The 24,994-nt window shown below is 35.6% G+C and overlaps 1 protein-coding gene across 1 annotated transcript in view; it reads right to left on the reverse strand.

Moving 5' to 3' along the window:
- Itpr (Inositol 1,4,5,-trisphosphate receptor) overlaps positions 1–24,994 on the reverse strand; it is a 1,112,489-nt gene that overhangs the window by 644,718 nt on the left and 442,777 nt on the right. The window contains exons 22-23 of the mRNA XM_090401920.1: positions 17,343–17,463; positions 2,077–2,128 (exon numbers count right to left, since the gene is read on the reverse strand). Of these exons, the coding sequence (XP_090258046.1) occupies positions 2,077–2,128; positions 17,343–17,463 (173 nt within the window). The remainder of the gene's footprint in view (positions 1–2,076; positions 2,129–17,342; positions 17,464–24,994) is intronic.

Raw genomic sequence — 24,994 nt, forward strand, 5'->3', positions numbered from 1 at the left:
AGGTGATGAAAGGATGATTGTGCACTCCTCCAGTTTGGACTTATTAAATATGTGCAAGTATATCTGCATAAGTGAGGCACTAGATGTAAACAGGGATATGCAAGTTGTCCAATGGGGGGTATGAGGTCATGCAAAGTAAAGAGATGAGTATAAAAACTAGAGGTAAACTTATGGTGCCTGTAGAGAAATGCTGGGAGTATCAGGAACAAAGTGGTAGATTTTGTCTTGGTGAATCCTGTTACACAAGGGTGACCCAAAGACTGACTGTCAAACTATCGACCTATCAGTATCTCTGGAATGACAGTGAAGACTTTGGAAAAGTTAGTAAAAGCTCTGGGTCTCATAATGACTGTGCCCCAAATCTGTCTCTCGGATCAAATGATCTGGGAGGCAATCATTATGAGATCAGCTCACATACACAAATGGGTTGACAGAGAATCTGTACTTTGTAATGAACAGCATAGGTTTACTAAGGAAAGGTCATGTTTCAGCAACTTGCTCATATTTTATAATAATATTACCATTGAGTTAGACGAGGGGAATGATACACCATGATACTTTTGGATTTTGTTAAGGCTTTTGATAGGATACAACATGGAAGGCAGTATGTTACATAGGTCACAGGATATGGAAATGGATTATAAACTTTTAGCCTGGATAAGAGAAAGGCTGACCGAAATGAAAAAGTGGTGTATGGGTAGTGTGATTCTGAAAGATTTAAAGATCAGTGGTGTACTCTAGATATCAGTTCTTGATCCATAATTATTCAGCCTTTACATTAATGACAATGGGAAGGGATTTGACAAGATATACAGCTTTTGGGTGATGATGCAACGATAGGCAGAAAAATTATGAACGTGACTGACATGTGCAGCACTTGCAGAATTACATGCCTACAATTCCAGCCTATTTGAATAGGCTGGAATTTTAGCACATGAAAATGGATATTGGTTCAATGCTAATAAATATAAAATTATGTACTTTGGTATGATGAGGTATCCAAAAGTGTATTATATTTAATGGGATTATTGCTAGAAGAAGCTGATCAGGCTAGGGACCTTGGAGTTTTAGTAGATAAGAAGATGAAGTTCATAGGCCATATAGCAAAAATTGCAGTACAACTAAGAGAATAATTGTAACGCAGATATAAACAATGACATGAAAGAATAAATAAGTCACTTTGCACACTTTACAAGGCCTTGATACAACTGCATCTAAACTACCATTTGAATATCTGGTTTCCTGGTTTCTGAGGTGATGCAGCTACAGTAGAGAGAGTACAAAGGAGAGTGTTGATGACAATGGGATTGTGAAATATAGACTTTAAGGACAGACTGAGAATGTGTAGGCTGCAGACATTGGCACACAAGAGAAAATGGGGTGTTATGATAGAGACATGCATATCTCTGAAGGGATTATACAGCATACTGGTACCTGGAATTTTTCATTTTATAGAGGGTGGAGAGAAAGTGAGAAGACATCCATGATAGTCAAGAATGAATACAGTCAAGAAAAGGGGATGAGAGCTAGATTTTTCTCTGATAGAACAGTGTGATTGGAATGGCTTGCATTTGAAAAGGCATGATTATTGTGAGTAACATGTGGCCTGCCTCAATGAGTTGCTGACTCTTTGGATGTTTTTTACTAATGCACGCACGCATGCACACACCTTGTCTTTTGGAGCTACATATACACATAAAGAACAATATGCAGAGATAGCTGGATAGCTTTAATAACAATACAAGGATGTTGCTGTAAGGTTGGGGATTTAATTTATAACTGAATAGCTTTAATAACAGTTGTGAGTTAAACTTTCTAATGTTATTGTTAAAAACAACCTTAGAATAAAGAGTATGCAGTTTGACAAGATTTATTTATTTATTTATTTTTCTACAGAATCATTAGCTCTATAAATTATTATCAACAGTGGAGCAATTAATAATAATTATACAAAATCAAGAGAGTTCTTTATTCACATTACTTTTTTGTTACAATTCTATTAAAATTAATATAGATAACTATTTGATCAATAATAAGCAATTACTAATCATGTAAAAAAAAAAAAAAAATTCTTACTTTCCACCAAAAATGGCTTCTGCATGCTGACCAATTCTTTCCAGGTCAATTCCTGGGGTAAAAAATAAATAAAATAATCCCAATTTTAAAAGAGTGCAAAATTATGTCATTAGCATAATGAGTTAAATGTGTGTGTGTATATGTATGTATGTATGTGTATATATATATATATATATATATATATATATATATATATATATATATATATTATGGAGCAAGTGACAAAGTGCAAATGTAACCAGAAATAACAATATTTATTGCACTGAAAATAATTCATGGAAATACATAAAAGAAATTAATGACAGTTTAGTAATGTAGTTAAAGGATAATTTAAAACTTTTAAATTATCTTTTCTTTATTTTGTGTAGAAAGTTTATTGAAAGTTTATTTTTCACTTGGTTAGAGTATAATAAAATTAGTTTAATCCTTTATCCAAGTGTGAGCAAACAAAGTTTGTGGCTGAAAGTATCTTCAGGACTGGGGTAAGGTGGTACAACACCAGGGCACTCCTTGCAAAGGTGGAGCAAGATACCAACACTCCTATCTCAGTATCTCCCATAATAAACTAAATTTATTATATTCATTTTGTGTAATCCAACCTTATATGTTATGATAGGTTGGCAATATTCAAAGTTTTCATCTTCACCTCTAGAATAGGCTTTAAGTTATCTAGCTGGTGGGCCATTTTTACCATCTCGGATTTTTTATTTTTTTTTTCCATAAAAGTACCACCTTCAACAATTCTTTGAACAAGATTTGTCATAAAGATCACAATGGTTCTCATAAAAAATAACAAAAATAATGACAATGAAACACTCAATTCTGATCATTATAAAACTGTATTGTATATCAATATTATTAAAAGACACTATTCTTAATGTTCATGTGACTGAATGGCATTGCTACAGTGCAGGAATTTTCATGGTTAAAGTAGTAATAGTTCAAGACTGCTTCATGAAAAATTCTCACTCTTTTTTTTTTTTTTAACACACTTTAATATTACTTTTACTTTCAAAGCAATCTGAAATTATATTCTTTATTTATTTTTTTGCTATAACTAGCCTATATTAATAACAAAATTATATAAAACAACTGAATGACTTTCATATGCAATGCAAATGATATGTTTCAAAGAGAGAGAGAGACCATTTGCAGGGACAGGTATGTTTAGCAAAAAAAAGAAGAAAGGAAATGTCTTGACAACTCAGTTTCAAGATTTTTAATACCAAATTTCAATAAAATCCATCTAGCTAGAGCCCTAAAATAACTTAATAAAAATAGATGGAGAAAATGAATTTTATACATGCTTATCATTTTATAAAATGCCTAAAAAAAAAAAGAGATATTATAAACACTATAAACCATTAATGCCAAGTGTGGTCAGGATTTAAGATATCATGAACCAACTGATGCTTTTTCAATAAATGAAAATTAAAATCCTTGAAGAAAATTCTTGGTTTACAAGAAAGCTGCTAGAGAGAAGAGGGACAGAATGAAAGTGTGGAAGTACAAAAAGTTTCATGAGTTGGTAACTAGATTGTGAAGGGACAAAATGCATACCTGCTGCTGCTACTTGTGTTAACATTAAGGAAAGACACATGTGGGAGGTTTAAATATAGTATTAACAACACTGAGAAAGGATTAAATACTATTTTGATTCTTCCAATATTTCATCTCAGTCACAGAGACATCTTAAAGGAATACAAATGAACACTTGTGACATAAACAAAGGCAACACAATAATATATGAAACATGTGGATCTCACCAAGTTCTATCTAGGTGAGGTACCCTCAGTGGGCTTCTGAAGGAGGCCAAGGTTGTAAATTGGGATCTCTGAGGATTAATTATTAATATTATTATTATTATACAGGCATCTACCATGGAGTCTGAAGACTCATGGCAGGAGACCCAATCTATCCATACAATATATCGTTCCTTTCCTTTCCTTTCCATTAACAGACAGAGCACTCACAACTGACTATGGCAACCCATTCCACTCATTCACCACTCTCCAAGTAAAAAATCTAGTCCCCGCACCCCTACTGACCACACCTTTATTCAACTTCCAGGGATGACCCCTTGTTCTGGTCCCTCTAGCCAAGTGCTGAAACATTTCCCCGTATCTATCCTATAAAATCCTATAAGCAATTGAAATGTTTCTATCTAATGTCTCTGAATTCTCTCCACTGCTTCTCTTATCCCCCCAAGAATGTGGGTTGATCAAAGCCTTATAAAGAGGTATTAAAACTTCCTTATCTCTACTTGTTAACGTGTACTTCACTAGCCAAGTAATTTTATGGGCTACATTAGCAATCTTAGCAATATGTCCTCTAAACTTTAACTCTCTGTCTACCACCACCACCACCACCACCCCTAAATCTCTAGCTTCATTTATTTCATGGAGTCAGTGCAATCAATGTGATACACGGTGTGTAATCTATTTATCCCAAAATGCGTAACTTTACATTTCTCCACATTAAACTGACAGCCATTAACTTTTGCCCATACTGACAGACTATTTAAATTGTCCTGCAAACTCTCCACATTGCCTTGATTAACTATTTCTCTACCTAATTTCGCATCACCGGTAAACACCTGAATATTTTCCTTCAGGTTATTTCCTATATCATTTATGTACAATTTAAACAGCAATTAAATAGTGCCTTGGAACTCTACCAGAGCTGAGACTTAAACTGCTCAGTCAAAGGCATTGCCTGTTTTCTTGCACATTCTCTAGATAATACCCCATCAAATCCAACAGCTGTATTTATATTGAGATTCTGCAGTATCCCAAGAACCTTCAATTCATCCACCTCTGTTCCCACATTAGTGTCTGTCACATAGGTTGAAGCAGTAATCTCACTAGGAAGATATATGCTTGGAAAGTGGTCAAGTGGTTCAGTACTCAAGACCAGGAGATTAGATTAATCTTCCATAGTCATTCTTCCTCTTACGTGCCACATAACGAAAGAACTCTTTGGGATTTCCTTTAGCCTGCTTGGATAAATTCTTCTCATCATCTGATTTTCCCTTCCTTGTCATGATGGTCACCTTTCTCTTCATATATATTCCACAGCATTTTCTTCTTCTTCTGCAGCTCGTGCTTAATGATATTACTCATCCATCTAACTCCTACCCAATTATCCCTCCTTACCCCAGGTATACAATTTAATACTGCATCCTCTAGATGACTCTTAACTATATCCCATGCACAACTAACAAGTCACTCTGCAGTATTTTATGCTATGGTATACAGATTTAAGCTTCTTCCTAAGCATGTCATAATCACCTGCCTTGTAGTTCCCCAAATACCCCCTTCTTGGTAGAACATTCCTCATGTTTACTATCTCCCAAGTCAAGACTGAATGGTCACTTTCACCAAATGGAAGCAAGGTTGTTACCCTGGTTATCGACAGCTCTTCTGATCCTATGACCAGGTCCATTACTCTCTCATCCCTAGTCCCCTCCATTACATGCTGCTTAAGTAATTATCTCTCAGCACGTGTACAAATTCTATTTCCTTTCTGCCATGTGATCTTTCTTCCTTCCAGTCTATGTGGGTGGCTATTAAATAACGAGACTAGTTGCAAAAATGTGGTTTATTATTACAATTGTACAACTTAATTGTTATCCCCCTTCAACATACTCTCCTCCGCTATCTATATACTGTTGCATACAAATTTTCCATTGTTGGAAGCAGTGCTGCAAGTTATCAGGCGTCATCTGCTTCAAGAGCAGTGCCGTTTTCTCCTTTACCTCATCCACTGGCTGAAAATAGGTGCCCTTCAATGTGGATTTCAACTTTGGATGTTCCAACACTAGGATCTTCTTATCAGTCAGATACTGCTTTACGGACAGTGGACTGGAGCATTGTCCTGATGGAGAATCCAATTTCTTCCACAGATCGGATCTCTTCTTCCTCACTGGTTCTCTCAGCTTGACTAGAATCTCAAGGTAATAACGTTGATTAATTGTCTGACCCTGTGGTACCCATTAAAACCATTGCCACGCTATTGTTAAAAAATAAATAAATAAATAAATAAAATGATCAGCACTGCCTTCAGTTTTGACTTGCTCATTCTTGCCTTTTTCATTCTCGGTGACGTGGGAGTTTTTCGGTGTATCGATGGTTTCTTTGTTTCTGGATTGTACTGAAAAATCCACATCTTATTACATGTCAATCTTCTCCAAGTCCGGCTCCACTGTCAGCTGTTCCACGGTGTTAGTGCAAATTTGTTTCCACACATCTTTTGCTCCTGACACAAGTTTTTTGGGAACGATTTTGGAGTGGACTTTGTTCATTTTCAACTGCTCATGCAAAATCCATCATACAGTCTCCTTATCAATGTGCACCATGTCTGCTATCATCTGAATGCTTAATCGGCGATCGTTGCGGCCAATTAATTTCTGCAACACTTTGTTAGGTTGCTGCCATGACAGGCTGACCCAATCATTCGTCATCTTCAACATTTTCTTGACCTTTAGCAAAGCATTTGTACCATTCAAACATTCATGCACATGACATTACATTATCACCATCCACCTCCTGGAACAGTTTCAAACACTCGGTCAGCAATTTCTTCAATTGCACAAGGAATTTGAGATTAAAGTGTTGCTCAAGTTTAAAATTATTCTGGCAAAGCAACTTCACACGTGTTTCTTTTATAACTGCCTACAGACTAACTAAGAGCAACAGCGAACAATGCTTATCTCATTCTTCTTGTTGAGAGGCTTATACGCTGGTTAAACATGATAACTAATATTTAAAGAATTGACAGCGTATACTAGAAATATAGATTAAATAAACTTTAATATATACTTTCCGATATTTCGGCGAACGTCATATTGCCATCTTCTTGGGAACTTACTAAAAAGACACGTGCACACAAGTACTAATAACAGCAAATGAGACTGAAGCTAGGAAGCTAGTGTTTTCCTAAAGTCCTGATGGTGCCCCCTGGCAGGCTATATTGGTAGTTCTTGGCCTTTGGGCTGAAGTTCTTCTGATAAAAGTTTCCCAAATTTGGGACAGTTTCATGCATCCAAATTTGTTGAGGTTGGCCATGTTCCTAAGGGCCGAGGCTGATTCCATGAATAGTCTTTCATACTTGAACTTGCTGCGGTGTATTACTGTGGCTTTCTTCCATCTTATTCTGTGCCAGTATCCAGAGCGTGGTCTGCAAGCCCAGAGTGGCTGTACTGGTGAAATTGGATGTAGTCCTTGTGTTCTGAGATTCTGATATTTGCTGTCCTGCCTGTTTGGCCAAAGTAGGACAATTTACAGTTGCAAGGGACCTGGTATACACCAGGTAGGTCTAGAGGAAGTGGTTGGTCTTTAGTGGAGCAGATAAGGGATGCCAATTTTCTATATGGTCTGTAACAAGTGGTCAAGTCATGTTTTATTAGGATTTTGTTGATTTTTTCCGAGGTGCCTCTGATGTAGGGAATAGTGATGGATTTAGAGTAATCTTTTTTGTGAAGGGGAGGGGGTGGTGGGTTGTGGATAACTGGGTTAAGTATTTTTTGGATTTTTTGGAGGGGGTAGCCGTTGGCTGAGAAAGTGTCACGGATGTGATTTAGTTCAGTGGTTAGGGCTTGATCTGTTCTAATCTGTTCTAATTGTGTAATTTATTAGTATGCTGGCAATAAATTTAGAATGATAGAGTGGAATGGAAATCTTGATCTACTCAATTTATGTGGAAATAATCAACCAGGGAATCAGTTCACATAGGATTCAAGTTACTAACAAAACTCCACAAAAAAATAGCAGTCTTAGTATGCACCATTACATTAGGCACAGTTTACAATGTTGATCTATGGCTCATCTAAAGTGTCAGAAGTTGGGGGTTACCTTTCTTCAGCCTCATTTGTCCAGTGTTAGTGCCTATGTACACATATCATTGTTCTGTATTCCCTGATGATGGCAATGTAACGTTGCCAAAATACCAGAAGTATTAATTAAAGATATTGTAATTAATATTCAGTATACAATGTAATTTCCTCATAGCTTATAGTTATGAATAGCCAACATATAAGCCCTTCATCCAGAATCATTACATGATTCTGGAAAAAGGACTCAAATGTAATGTGGTTTGGTATTTCTCACAGAATATATGTATGTTAACATTCTGGATAATGCAACACTTCTTATATTGCAGCAGCTTTAAAGAACTTCATTTCCCTCAGGATGCAAACAAGTACGCAAAACATATTGAAGTTGTGATATAATCTGATGAGAATGATGTGGAAAAACTTGACTGGCCTGCACAGAGTCCTTCCTAATCTCAACTCAAGGGAACACCTCTGGAACAACTGAAGCATGTGGCAAGCTTCCAACAATGGTATGGAGGCCATGTTGAAAGAAGAAAAATGGTCCAAAATATATGACTCCTCTTACTGCAAACTGGAGGAGAGTATACCCTGAAGGGTGGAACAAAATATGGACCTTTCTCTAGTCCACTGTTGGAAATATGTGCAATTTAAATTCCTCTAAAATATAGTGTTGTCAAAACACTTAATTTCAACATTACAAAATTTGCTGCTTCTTCTCTGGCATCACAATGTTCAATTATTATTCTGCACTCTTTCCATTTCTTAAAGTCTCTGTTTGCCTTTCAAGTGAAATTAAACATCCAGTTCAAAAACCATTCCCTTAAGATACATGCTGATATCTAACTCTTATGCCATATAAGAACTGGGATGAATCATTTATCTTACTTTAACATCATGTGTCCTGTTAGTTCTACTGTGTCGACAATAACTCTAGAAAAAAGGTCAGCCCATAATTTAATATGAATGGGAATTGCAAAAGTGAGTCAGGAAGAAAAACTGAATGTTGAACTGCAGATTGCTCATTTGAGCTGGGAGTCTTAGAGAATATACAGATATACATGCACGTTGGGATTCATCTTCATTAATATTAGAAATATTGGGAATAAGCCTGAAGTCTCAGCCAAAAATTCAGCAATGAATGGGATATAGTGGAAAGTCCATGTAGGTTTACAGGGCTAGAAGAAAAATATGGTACAGATTAAATGGATGAGTAACTTCGTTAAGCGAAGAGAAAATAAAATGGCAGACTTTCAGAGTAGAAGACAACCGTACAAGTGATATGAAGCTTATCTGAATGCAGATGGTAGGAGTGGGACTGCTTTGCATCCATCATACTCCTACCATCTACATTCAGATAAGCTATTTTTCAATAACATTTCATTCTTTATTTCATTTGTCATTATGCATAATGCAACTCTCAGAAATGAATTCAGTTTGTTAATTGGTTAATTGTTATTTAGTTAATTGCTTCCGATGTTCTCCCCAGGACCTTTTGAATAGGCAAACTGCCCGGCTGGTTTTACTGACCGCCTGGCTAATTAATGTTGTGAATTGACATGGCTAAATAATGAGCAAGAATGAGAAATAATTTAAGACATTTTTTAATTAATAGTAATAAGAAATCGAACCGGAGAGTCTCGATACTCGTGAGACCAGCTCAATTTTTTGCATATCAAGCCAATCTCGAGAGCTTCGGATATTCACTTTGATGCACACCAATCCATACGTGGAAGAAGACAAAAATCAGGATCTCGAATACAACAGTATCGGTTGCAAAGAAGATCTTTTACGAAAGAGACATAATTTTGATGTTTGAAAGAAATAAATTGTGAAAATTGAGTGAATTCGAATTGAAGGCAAAAATCTGTTAAAAATGTACATTTTTTTTTAATAATGGTTTTTGTGTGAAAATCGTGAGTTAAGTGTTTAATATTTCATTTTATAAAAGAAAATAGGCCTGTGCATCAAGTATAGTTGTGATCTCGGGGAATTCTCGAAACTCTCAAGGATTACGACGTTAGTCTTGAGTGATACCAATTCCCATTCATAGTAATTAATACTCATAAATAGTAAAATTGCGACATACCGTGCATTATGTGTCTCGGGTATTACTGTCAGTGCACAATTCAGTGATTTGCTCTGATTAATTCAATGACAATGATATTTTGGCATTTTTAATAAATTACCCCATAATGAGTAAAAAGTCAAGTCAGAAAACCACACTCTTAAGTTATTTTAAGAAAGATGAAACCAATAAGCATAGTAGTGAAGACACCAAAACAACAGAATTGTAGATTTCTGTAGAAATCAACAACAGAATTGTAGATTTCTGCAGAGTCTCTTTCAAATGTAAAACGTACATCTAAACACCGCTTATCAGGTATTAACAGTGAGTGGTTTAAAAAATTCCATTGGTTAGTGGTGAAAGATAATGGAATGATGTGTTCCACATGTATCAAATACGGAAAGAGACGACCCACAAACAAGGAAGTGACTTGGGTAACTATGCCATGCACGAGACTTCGAAAAGAAAGCTTCGTTAACCATGAACAAAGCAAGTTACATACTGATTCTTGTTCAGATATAATTGAAAAACTTATACTAGAAGAAACTGGAATAGGGCAAATTGAAAACTCAATTTCAATTTTGAATAACTTGCAGAGAGATGCTTTTCTGGGAGCTTTAAGATCTATGTATTGGTTAGCAAAAAATGAATTACCACATACATTATTTGAAAAATTGTTTGAGCATTACAAGGCTATGGGTGAGCTGTTCCTACTTAGAACATCTTAACGTTGGTAAAAATGCACATTATACCTGAGAAAGAATAATGCAAGAGTTGATTGATATTTTAGCATCGGAAATTAAATCTGAAATACTGGAAAATATACATTCTGCAGATTATTTCAGTGTTTTAGGTGATGAAACTACAGATATCTCAGTTTTAAAACAGCTGATTGTGTACATTAAATATGTTTGTCAACTTAGAAAAGAGGTTAGGTTAGTTTTGTATCAACTTGCAATATCATTGATAGCAAAGCCGAGACTATAACTAGCAAAGTAATTGAAACCCTTGAGAGTCTAGGCTAAAAAACTTGTAATCTGGTGGGCCTAGGATCTGTTATTGAGAAAGAAAACAGAGAATCTTCCCCAGAAGTTGCACTCAAGTGCCTCAAACTGTACTGCAGAATACATCAAGAGTGTCTTGTTTAGTTTTCAATTGTTGATTAGCAAACATCCTAACACAGAAATACTGACATTTCTTTTACATGCTGATACGTTATTTATGCCAAAATAATTTCTTAAATTTATAATGATCAGCTTTACATTTATTATCGAAAAATTATAAATTATTTGATACAATTATCTTGAAAAAGAAGATTTGAATTATTTTAAAAGAAAAGGAGCATATGCATTACATAATTTCCTTTTTTTCTGGGGGGGGGGGATATAGACCTATTCAATCTGCAGATATTTCAGAGAATTTATTTTATAAATCATTCGTAAGATAACTGTTACAAATGTAAATCACTTGGGGAACATGCCCATTCATTTTAGTGTAAAATAGTAGCAAAGGTTTAGCTATTCAACAATGCCACATATCTAAACTAGAAGAAAACGTCGTTATATCTGCTGATGTTAGAACTCTTACATAAATAATTTTTTCTGACATGATTTCTCTATTAGTTATAATGTAATCAATTTACAGATTTTTGCACTTGCATCATCCCATGTTATATGCAGTGATTTCTTCTTTGTACTACAGGGAAAAAAAATCAGATAACAGAAGAAAAACATGTAGTATTTTCTTTTTCATCAGGTGAATTTAGAATGGTCTTTCTTTGTGTTTTGAAAAGAATGTGCAAATGATTTTTTTCTTACTATTTTTGCCATTATAACAGCTCATATAATTATAAGAGTGGCATTTTATGGTTTTTCTCCCACAAGAGAAAAAGAAATAAGACAATAATATTGTTGATTTTGTCGAACTTCATTGTAGCGGAAATTTTTATTACAAAACTTTGTAATATATATAAATGGGTAGTCCTTGACTTACAATTCGTACTTACGATGGTCAAAAATTATTATTAAAAATTCTCTGATTTAACTTTGTACATACATATATCACATTGTTTTTGTATATGCATTGCAGCGTCACCATTAGTCAACAAGCAAAGCCTATCACCAATAAGCAAAAGGTGTTGCTATGATTCATCCACTTCTAACTTATCACAGCCTTTGGCACGTTAGTTGCTAATCAGCAGTCAAAGTGTTCGTTTCTCTTGTTGTAATTTTTGTATCTTGTCATAACCTTATCATGTCCAGTAAGAGAAGTAATACTACTGATAAAAATTCCAACATAAAAAAGAAGGTGAGGAAAACTTTAAGTTTAGATGTTAAAATGAAGGTCATTAAAGCATATGACAAAGGAAAGAAAGTCAGTGAAATAGCACGAGAAGAAAAACTATTGCATTCAACTGTTTCAACAATTATAAAAGATAAATCAAGAATAATGGAAGAAGCTAAATGGGCAGTTAATATGAAATGTATAATTTTAAAGGAAAAAAATAGATGGGCCAATTCATGAAATGGAGAAGCTTTTAATGATATGGATAGATGATCAAATTAACAAGAATATTCCTCTCAGTTTGTTTACGATTCAAACAAAAGCACGCAGCCTATTTGACAATTTAAGGAAACAAGAAGAAGATAAACACAGCAGGCATACATTTAATGCTAGTAAAGGTGGTTGGTTTTAACGATTCAAAAGGCGATTTAAGTTACATAACATAAGAATAATAGGAGAAGATGTTAATTCTGATTTTGAAACTGACGAAATCTTAAAGAAAAAGATGATTAAAGATGAAGGCTATTTGCTAGAGCAGATTTTTAATGTAGATGAAACTGGACTGTTCTGGAAAAGAATGCCAGAACAAACTTACATTCACAGAGAAGCTACATCGCTGCCTGGTTTTAAGGCATGTAAAGATAGGATTACACTTCTTCTTGGAGGAAATGCTGCTGGTTTTAAATTAAAACCATTTCTTGTTTACAGTTCACAACACCCCAGAGCTTTGAAAAACATTGACAAGAATAAGTTGCCGGTTTACTACAGGAGTAATCCTAAGGCTTGGATGACAGTTGTTTTAATCGAAGACTGGTTCTTAAATTGTTTTATTCCAGAAGTACGTGCCTACTGTCTTGAAAAAAAAAAAAACATTTTTTTAAAATTCTATTGCTGCTTTTCTATTGATACTTTTGACAAATATGTTCTCCAGTTTCATTCTTCTAAAAATTGCTCATCTGCAAAAGCCATATATTTTGTACAAAAACAATGCAAAACATTGTTTTGAACATTAGCATGATGCTGCACAATAGTGTGTGCAAGAAAACAAATATTAAACCTTTAAAAATCAGAAAATTAAATGCATTAACCTTACAGTTAATCACAAACACTCATAAATATAATGATGCAAAAAAAATGACTAAACTGATGCTAAAGATTTTCAAGAACTTTTCTTTCAGCACCATTATTCACTACTTGCACTATCTTTGACCCTCTCATGGCAAAACCCAATAATATAGTGCACTGTGCTACTAGATTGGATGAAGAGACATAGGTGCATGAGAAGGAAGTTCTAGAGCTGTTGGTAATCTGCATAAGAATTCTGCAATAAGGAGAACATTCAGCCGAACTGTTTAAACCCTTGAATATCTGCATAATTTGATTTTCACCTCAGGAAAAAACCCACAGGAATGGAAAGAATGTATAATAGTCCCATTGTTCAAGGGTAGAGCAAAAACCGATGTGTCTAACTACTGAGCCATCAGAATTTCCAGAAATAGTGATGAAGATTTTAGAAAAGATGGTAAGAAATTGCATTTAGAAAATGGGCTGAGAAAGAAAAGGCATACTTTTAAGCAATAGTATGGGTTTGCTAAAGGGAAGTCATGTCAGAGCAACTTGCTTATATTTTATAATGTTACCACTGAGTGGGATAAAGAGATTTATATACTGTGAAACTGTTGAACTTGGAAACTATAAAACTACTGACTTGGATAAGTGGATTTCTGATTGACAGGCATCAGAAAGTGGTATGTAGTGGATGCTAATATGCCAGATTTAAGGTGATTATGTGGTCCCAAAAGAGAAGTGATCCTTGGATCATTCTTCTTCAATCTGTTACATTAATGATACCGGGAAGGATGTGACAAGAGGTGCTCAATTGTTTGCTCATGTGATGCAAAGATAGGCAGGGCAATCAGTGACACTACTGATATTCAGCATTTATAGAATGATTTGAATAGGCTGGAAAAATTATAATGGCTATCAATTTAATGTCACTCAGGGTAAAGTAATGCACTTTGGTGTGCATTACTTCATACTGTAATATCTATATTACTGTGGATATTACAGTGATAGGATTATGCTTGGAGAAACCAATTAGGCTAGGGATCCTGGAGTTATAATGGATAGGAAGATGAGGTTCAGAGGTCTCATAGTAAAAATGCAAATACAACTCAGAAGATAACTGAATTGCTAAAATAAACATTGGCATGTGAGGATAAGGAGGTCATTTTGCCTCTTTGCGAGAGGCCTTGATACGACCACACCTTGACTATTCTGTGCAGATGTGGTTTCCCGGATTCGGAGGGAATAAGTTGCTGTGAAAAGACAGAGTATGTGGACTGCAAACACTGATAAACAAGAGAAAGAGGGAAGATATGATAGAGGCTTAAAATTTCTAAGAGAGTTTTAATATAGGGTACTAGGTAATGAAATTTTTCATTATATGGAAGGTGGGGAGAAGCCAGGGGTATACATGGAAGTTAAGTTTGTATGTGGTTAAGAAAGGGATGGGTGAGAGCTAGACTTCTATCTCACAGGATAGTGAGTAGAAGAGTTTGTCTGTTGAAGTGGTGAGTCATCTAAGCATGAATGAGTTTAAGAGAAAATATGGTTGCTGGTGTGGGGGGTGATTTATGACTGCTCTTAATGAATCCTTGATGCTCTATCGTTCTCTGATGATGACGATAACATAACCTTTTTGCCAACAAAATCACCGAACATATTTGTAAACTGAATATCATTCTTCTTTCTCAACCTGCTTACTGACTTACTATTATCATGGTAATAGTAAGTCAGATTTTTATTTATTTTTAAGCCACTAAAATGGGAGAACATTCCACTTAGATATACAGAATTAGTTCTTGCATAATATGAATGTTGTAGAAAGTTTTTCCACTAGTTACAAAGTAAATTATATTAACAAGTATAATTTTGTTTATCCTTTGTCCAAGCTTAAACAAAGTTTGCATGTTTGAGATTATCACATACAAACTTTGTCACAACTATTAAAATTCCTGCCCAGAGTTCAACATATCCCTTCTTAGCTGCAACCTCTGCATTGTTCAACTTTTGTGGAACTATATCTAATACAGGGTATTTTAATAATATGCTGATCACTATTTTGCTACTTGTATACAAGAAAATATAAGATTTCTGCATTGATTAAACCTCATATCTTTCTGGCTCTAGCTCCTACTGATGAAAATTTCAATAAAGATCAAAGCACATTTGGATAGTGACCCTTACCATAATGCATAGCATTATACACATTCTAAAGGAAGTGTGCTATATACTGAGTCAACAACTGATGTGAAGTTAACAGATTCTATATATAAGCAGCCTATTTTGACAGACTTCATGTGCAAGTTTTGTAAATCATGGGTCTAGTTAATACAGATGAAAAAACTCCAAGAAAGAGCAAAACCCATAACACACAGCATTATATGATGGTGGTCTGTAAAGTTCTCGGGGTAACAATGAAAAAAAAACGAATTTATAATTTCAAAATTATTTTTTAATTTTCAACATAACCTCCCTTAAAACTAATACATTTATTCCAGATGTGCTCCAGCACCATTATCCTGTCCCTGTAGTGGTTCTCAGTAAAATCTGCAAAACAACCCTCTACAGCTGCAATCACCTCTTGATTTCCAGTAAAACGCTGACCAGCGAGGAAGAGTTTTAGTTTTGGGAAGAGAAAGAAGTCAGAGGGAGCCAAATCTGGGAAACATGGTGGATGTTCCAACAATTAATATAGTGCAAATCCCTTAATTTTCCCATTGCCAAAACACCTTTGTGGGCAGGTGCATTGTACTGATGAAAGATGATTTTTTCTTCTGCAAACCAGGTCTTTTCTCATGAATTTTTTTGTCTAGTATAGTTAAAAGATTGGAATAATATTCCCCGGTTACTGTTTTATCCTTTTCAAGATAATTAATAAACAAAATGCATCCCAAAACACCAATGCCATGACCTTTCCTTCTGATGGAACAGACTTTGTCTTCTTTGGTGCTGTCAGCTTCTGTCCGTTGTTTTGACTGTTTGGATTCTGGTGTGTAATGGTGAATCCAAGTCTCATCCATAGTAATAAATTGATGCACAAAATCAATTTTATTCTCGTTAAAACGCTCCAAGCACTGTTCAGAGATTTTCATGCGAGTGCATTTTTGATCAGCTGTGAGCAAGCGCAGCACCCATTTTGTGCAAAGTTTTTTTATTTTCAATTCTTTATGCAAAATATATCCTACACGTTCTTTTGAAATGCCTATAGTCTCAGCAATTTCATGCACTTTGACTCGCCGGTCATCCAATACCATATTGTGCACTTGATCAATGATTTCTGGTGTTGTTAAACTTTTTGGACGTCCTTCATGTGGATCATCTTCAAGGCTGGTATCGAGACCGTATCAAAATACGGTCACGTTTAAACTCTTCAGCCCATTTCTTAATTGTCGAAAATGAAGGAGAAGAGTGCCCATAAACTTTTATGAATTTCAAATGAATTTCTTTTGGCATTTAACCTTCTTTTAGAAAAATTTTATAACTGCACGATACTCAATTTTATCCATTTCAAGGGATGAAAGGGACACTTTTGCTTCAGACAGCTGTATAAATCAAACTACTTGATAAAATGACTTGCAATTTCACATGAATGCTTATGACAGATGTATCAACTTCAAAAAAAAAAAAAAATCTTGCCGATAGTGTTGCCATCCATGGTCGAGGACGAGAACTTTTCAGACCACCCTCATATATGCTTTCTAAAGGAAGTGAGCTGTATATACTGAGATAATTAATATGAAGTGAACAGCTACTACATACAAGTAGCCTATCTGTGAAAGACTTTATGTGCAACTTTGTTTCCCTTACTCTTGGAAAAAGGATTAAAGCAAGAATATAATTTTAGTTTAGTATAATGATTTTCATTAAAATATCTGTAAAGCTGCAAAAGGTATCAAAATACAGTAGTCAATTTTTAGATAGATATTTTTATTGTATATGAAGAATAAAATGTAATATGGAATAATATAGAATAAAATATAATGCTAATGCTTAGAGCACTAGCATTATATAATATACTACCTTTTTCACCTATGGTTAAAGTTTCTTCTGTAGCAGTTTTGTCATGACTCTCATCAAACTCCCTCTTAAAAATTGATAATAAACCAGTAATTCGATAGTCCAGACGAACATTCAGTATAAACTGCAGGGAAAAAATAAAATAAAATAAAATAATGCTAATTTCTAAGAATTTTTTTAAGAAGAAAATCATAAGCATTTTTAGTTTTACTGCGTCATAATTTTACTTTACATAACTAAAACATATGACGGCACTAATTCCCCCTTTTTTTTAAATGACCATAGAATTTATTAAAATTTTATGAGCTGAAAGAAACTTTTTTTTTTCTTTTTTATGTTAAGCCCATACACAAGAGGTTGGTTGATCAACCTATAGTACATTAGTACCATATATAGGTAGTGGGTTGGGAAAGGAGAAACTTGTTTATATTTGATTTAAAAGCCTGTATATTGTATTCCTTGGGAAATACATCACGGGGGGAGAATGTTCCAAAGTACAGAAGTAGCGGGGATGAAGGAAAAGAAACTCATTTTGTGGGTTTCGATGTTCCAACAAGATTAGTACTGAGTGGAGGAATTATTTATGCTATTTCAGATGAACACTTGCTGTGGAAATATTTACAGAATACACAAGTTGCAGAGACCAAATGTCTGTGTTTTCACACAGACACAGTTAAGCATTTTGAGAGCTTTTAGGAACCCCACTCCAAATGTGAGAGCAATATTTGATAGCTGGGCGGATTTGTGATTTGTATAAGGTTAACAGCTGTTTAGAGATGAAGTAATGTCTTGAGTGAAAGAAAAATTCTAGTTTTTTGGAAGCTGAGGATGCAATGGTTATTATGTGTTTATGGCAGGAGAGGTTTGATGTTAGAGTAATTCCAAGAAAAGAAATCTCATCTTGTCTGAAAATTTGAGTGTTATCAAAAATAATACTGGGGAAAATAGTTCTTTTTTTGTTGGAAATAAGACAGAACTGGGTTTTACTAGAATTGAAATTAACGAGGTTATCTGAGCCCCATTGGAGGATGGCTTGGAGATCAGAATTAAAGACAGTGATGGCTGATGTTCTGTAGGTTGAGGTGAGTTGTGTAGAGTATGGTTTTTCAAATGAAATGGATGAGTGAAATGTGCTGTCATCTGTAAAACTGTGTATTGGGTTGGAGGTCAACTGAAGTAGGTCATTGATATAAATAAGGAAGAGGGTTGGTGAGAGTACAGAACCTTGTGGGAATCCCAGCATTAGTTGGATGGCGAGAGGACCATCACAGATAGTATGTGTCCAGACAGAAAGCTGGCAATCCAACAATAAATTTGATAAAATAAAGTGCAAAATATCACAATTGTCATTGCTATTTAAAATATAAAGCTATGAAAGGATCATAATGTCAGAAATTAACAGTTTTTGTGAGATTTTGTCTTGACTTTTTGTAGTAACCATATCTTGAACACTTATTTTCATTTGTTCGGCTAAGCCCACCATTCTTTAATTTTTGGGTTTGTGAATGATACTTATCTTACTGCATTAATGATGAATAGTCAAAAGTTAAGCCAATCTTTACTAAAGGCAAGGTAAAGGGATTGCCTGCTGTTACTACACCAAAATGTGAATACTATAGGAGAGAAATGACAGTTGCATAGTGGAAGCATTTTGAAACATTTAAATTATTCTTACAATTGGCAGACCTTAATGAAGTTAAAATAGTCATTATGGAAAATACTCTCTGACAAAAACACATCATACAATAGCAACCTGATTTGGTGTTTCTGCACTTATCATACTCTTGGACAATGTGTTCCACTCACCAACAATCTACTTGCAAAAGGCTGCTCATCACACGCTTGTACATGAACCCTCTTTAAACATTTCATGGATGGAAATCGCTGAAATGTCCTCCCCTTCCTTCTATCCACAATACAGTGGATGAATATTCCCTCAATCTCATAATATTAAATGTTCCAGACTTGGCATTATCTTAAAGATTGTTATTTTCTGAATTCTCTTTATGTCTTCAAAAATTTCAATTCTACCATAATAGTCCAGGTCTGGTTAGAACATGGTTTCTATTATAAACTATTTCTATGTGTGAATATCCTTTTTAATCATTACATAAATCACTTCTTTGGTCTTAATGTAATCCGCATATTTCATGTTCTTCTCTAATAATGTCTCCAAGTTCCTTTATCCCTTTCATCTTCTTCAATATATCTGAACAAATTCAACACATCACATCCAATTTATGTCTTCCAAATTCAAAACTTTGCAACATTGATTTAGTAACCCACTAATATACTCAAATCCTCCTCCTCCTCCTACTGCAGAATCACAACATCAGTTTGGAACTTGATATTGCTCCAAATCTGAAACCATTGGCATATCTCTATTTACACCTCTCCCAATATCATTAAAACATAGTTAAATAACAGTAACTCTAAAACAGACCTCGTCCTATACACAACTAGTAACTAGGGATATGGATTGCTTTTACCTGTAATCTCCTACATTGACTCGCTAATCTACTATCCAATTCATTCTAGACCAATTTAAATATCAACTTGTCAGTCAGTCAAAGGTTTTTGCAAAACCAGTATCTTACAGTATAAGTATCTTTCCTGTATAGTATATCTGTCATTTTGTTTGAGCATAATCTGCTGTTAACAAATCAATACTTATACAGTAATGTACTGGTTTTGCAAAAACCTTTCATTGACTGACTGTAAACAAATTCATACTGATCCAGATTGGAACAAATTTAGATTTGATTTGGCTTTTAGCTCTCTACCTCCAACACTTAAACACAACTCAAGACACAGAGATTGGACTATAAAAGCATCAGTTTTTCTCCCCAGCTCTCCTTTGTGCAGTGGAGAAATGGAGAACAGTTTTACTTTCTTTCTCATCTTTTGGACCTTCCCAGTTATAGTATTTGTTATCTTTTAGTATCTTCTTAAAATAGGCAATTCGAGAACACCATAAACTTCTAGGAATATTAAAATGTAGTTAATTTACTGTGTCCTACTGCCATATTAACCACGTCGCTGTCAATACGGATAAAATATAACACTCCTCTACACTTCGTATTCATCATATATTTCAATGTAATATCAATGGTTACTAATAATAATCGTATGATGATACACGGCCACCATGAGTCCCCTTTATGGGGAGGTACAGCACCATCTCAGTCCCCCCAAATTTCATCTGGGCTACAGAACTGGCATAGCTGACGAATCAGACCTATGGCTGGATCAATATTCCTGACTGTAATCCGTGTGTGTTCACTGGACTGGTTTGCCTGCGTGCGGGATGAAACACCCCCAGATAAACTGGTGGAAAAAACTCTGCTGTCCACGCCCAAGACCGGCTAACTTGGCTATGGCTGAGGAAGATCCTTAAGCTTCTCATGTCGTCAATGGGAATCGAAACTAGAACACTCCTTCCCCAGGCATATGGTCGCGAAGCACATAGCCACTAAGCTAACTGCACGGGCATCAATGGTACTACAATTTTAATATGCACTTAGCATCCATGGTAATCTGGATGTAAGTATATGTCTTGGTCTGTTAACATTAAATTCATTAGTTTCTCATAAACTTCCTGCTCCCCCCACCCCGACCACATTTCATTCCCTCAGTCAAGTTTTGTACATGATCGCAGGCATAAAATAACCTGATTACATATTCAACTATAGTTCTTTTTCCCCTGATTAACATCGTCCTCCAATAATTCTTTCTTTAACTAGCACTGTTAGTACTGTACTTTCTCTTTCTTTGAGAGTCATGATACTGACCTAATCTGCCTTTTATTTGTGTAACAGATCATTGCCTTCCAACTAATACTGCTTTGATAATGGCTTCTTCTTCTTCGTTCATTAGTTATGAAAATGAACATAACTATTTCATATTCACCTAATTTAATTTCCTATTAGGAATAAATTAAAACTCTGCTGCTATTAAATGTCTCTTCATCACCTCCTAAACATTGGTAATCTCCTTTTTGCTAATTCCTCATATGTATCATTGGCCCAAACCTCCAGGGCTTTCTACAACCAATGGCCTTGTAGTTAGATCCACATATGAGGCACATCCAGAAACTAAGTTATGGTTGCATGTGCTGGTGGTGCAAGTCGCAAGAGTGGGGATACATCTATGCATTGATATCTCTGGAGTCAATAAGTATATTATTATTACTATTATTACGGGTATCTTCATGGAGTCAGTAGACTCATCGTGGGGGAACCAAACTACCAAAACAGTATCTATCATATCTCTTCTTGGATTCATTTACAGATGAAGAACTCACAACTGAGTCAGGAAATGCATTCCATTCATTCACCACCCTCCAGGTGAAAAACCTCATTCTCTCACCCTCGTTAGCCACACTTTTCCTTAATTTCCAGGGATGACCTCTTGTTCTTCCACTACTATCACACAGCTGAAACATTTCCCCTGCATCAATCTTATAAAAATCTTTCAATAATTTAAATGTTTCTATCATATCCCCTCTTCTCCGCCTATCAAACAACATCTGCAATCCACAAGCTCTCAATCTATCAATGTAAGGAGGCATTTTTTTTACATCACTCACCAACTTAGTCACTCTCCTCTGAACCCTCTCCACAACCTCCTCATCTCCAAGGAATCCAGGTGACCAGACCTGAGCACAGTAATCCAAATGTGGAAGTATCAATGCTTTATAAAGAGGAATAATAACCTCTCTATCTCTGGATGTTAGCGTGTTCCTCAATAACCACGTAATCCTATGTGCAATCTTGGACACCATAGCAATGTATCCCCTGAACTCCATCTCCCTATCCACCAACACCCCTAAGTCCCTAGCCTCATCAATCTATTGGAGTACCGTGCCATCAATGCAGTACACAGCTGGTAATCTTTTAATCCCAAAATGCATAACTTTACACTTTTCCACATTGAATTAACATCCATTAACACGTTCGCTGCCAACTACGAGTATACTCGTAGTGGGTAAACCTGCTTCACAAGCCAGCTACGAGTATACTCGTATGACGCTTACCACCGGGAACGAGATTATTGTAGTGACCTTGAAGAAGTGAAAATGCTTGGCTTGTGGGGCTAGCATCAAAACTGTGTATTCTCATAGAACGTATATGCTCTATACAAGCCAACTACGAGTATACTCATAGGACGTTTACCTCCTTTAACGAGATTATCATACTGACCTTGAAGAAGTAAAACTGCTCGGCGTAGGGGAACAGACCATGCCAAAGTAGCGTTGCAGCGAACGTGTTAACCTTGCCAGCTCTTATTTAAATCATCCTGCAAATTCTCAAACATCAGCTTGATTTTTTATTGTGCTACCCAACTTTTCATCATCAGTAAACAACTGAATATCTCCCTTTAAGCCATTTCCTATATCATTTATATACAGATTAAAAAATAATGACCCAAGCACAAAACCCTGAGGCACACCACTGGTCACCTGCCTCATCCTGGACTCTGCTCCTCCATACACCACCTTCTGGTATCTCTCTCCCTGAGCCATTCTCCTATCCATATCACCAGATTAGTAACCATCGCCATCTGCTCCAATTTGCACAACAGTATTCCATTGGGGTATAGTGTCAAAAGCCTTAGCAAAATGCAGAAGTACCACTGTATAGCCATTTCTCTTTGTCCAACTCAGATGTCATTCTATTATAAAAAGCTAAAAAATTGCTAAGGCAGGATCGACCTTTAACAAAATCATGTTGGCCCCTATAGAGTATCATATTTTGATCTACCCATTCTTGAATTTTGTCTTTAACCAACTTTTCCAATACTTTTACCACCACTTCCGAGATGGTGATTGGTGTGTAATTAACTACCTCAGTTTTAGAGCCACCTTTATGCAAAGGAACTACTTTGTCTTCCTTCCACTCCCTAGGGACCATACCAGAGTACAAACTTAAGTTAAATAACCAAGTAAGAGGCATTGACAATTCCTTTGCACATTCATGCAACACCCAAGCTGATATTCCATCTAAACCTACAGCAGTGTTTGCATTTAAATTTTGCGATGTACTAAGTACCTCTGATTTCTTAACTTCAATTCTAACATTAGTTATTACTACAGGTACAGAGATATCCTCACTTGGGTGATAGACTTTTGAAAAGCGATCACTCAGTAACTCTACTATTACATCTGAATTTGTCACCTCAATACCATTGGCACCCACTAAAGTTATCCTCCCGAAGTCATTCTATCTTTTATTTGCCGCACAGTAGAAGAACTCTTTGGGATTACCCTTGATCTCCTTGGCTAAGGTCTTCTCATAATCTGATTTGGCTTTTCTCACTATGCTGGTAACCTTCCTAGCTTGAGCCTTGTACTGCTCATGGGTGTACTGATTGCCTTTCTCCTTGTAAATTCTACATAACATTTTTTTTTTGCAGCTCAAGCTTGATACTACTACACATCCATCTAATGCCTATCTTGTTTGTCTTCCTGACCATGGGGACACACTCTGATATTGCCTTCCTCAGATACCTGTTGATTTTATCCCATGCACTGCTAACATCTTTCCCCTGCAATTTCTTCTGCCATTGGACTGCTGCAAGCTCACTCTGAAGCTTGTTATAATTGCCTAATCTGTAGTTCCATATATACCCCTTCCTAAGAGAGAAATCTACAAATTTTGCAACCTCCCAAATCAATACCACATGATTGCTCTGACCAATTGGAGGTTACTTATGCATATATCCTCTGAACCAATGACCAACACTCTCACACCACATGTCCCTTCAGTTATGTGCTGTTGCAAGTAATTATCTCGTAGAAGATGTATGAAATGTATGAATTCCATTTCCTTTTTGCCATGGGATATTTCCTCCTTCCAATTGATATCACCATAATTAAAATTCCCCATAATAATCACTAACCCTGCACTCATTGCACTAATTTGCTGATGTATGAATTCAATATCACCCCCCTGCACTCCCTGGCTTATAGCAGCAACTAACTGTATATTTGGTTGCATTAGTCACTATTTCACACCAGACTGCCTCAAATGAACTATTATTCACATGTCTATCATCTTGATATACTACTTTCTTTGGCTGCAACTCATCAGCTATCGACAGTACTCCTCCCCCCCCCCCTGGTCTATCTTCTATATCCTCCCTGAAAATACTATATCCATCACATTCAATTCCAGTGACCACATCTTCTGCTGACAGCGAAGTCAGCAGAAGTAACAAAATATGACAGATATATCATCAGTTCTCAGTCCGTGTTTAAGTTTGCCATCACATTGTCATGAGTAAGAAAATACCATTAGTTGTGAGATACAGTCACTGATAAAATTTTTGAATGTCAAGAGGTTTTACCCAACAAATATATCAGCAAGTTAGCAAAGTACATGAAGAAAATTCCATGAATAAAGGAATGGTGAGAAGATGGCACATAATGTTCAGTGAAGACAGATGGATGTGCATGATGATGACCAAATTGACCTACAATTGTTAATTATTACTGATGTGCTTGACCCAGCAAATGAGAAGATTCACCTTTTCTGATATGAATACACATTTCCTGCATATTTCTTGTTCTTTGTCATGTGAGGTCGTCACCGAACACTTAGAGTATCACAAACAGAGGGCAAAGATGGATGCTAAAAATTCTTACCAATGATCAA

The sequence above is a fragment of the Typopeltis vanoorti genome, chromosome 2 (assembly GCF_054136105.1).
Source record: "Typopeltis vanoorti isolate ZY-2024b chromosome 2, IOZ_Tvanoo_1.0, whole genome shotgun sequence".
In the NCBI taxonomy this organism is placed as follows: domain Eukaryota; kingdom Metazoa; phylum Arthropoda; class Arachnida; order Uropygi; family Thelyphonidae; genus Typopeltis; species Typopeltis vanoorti.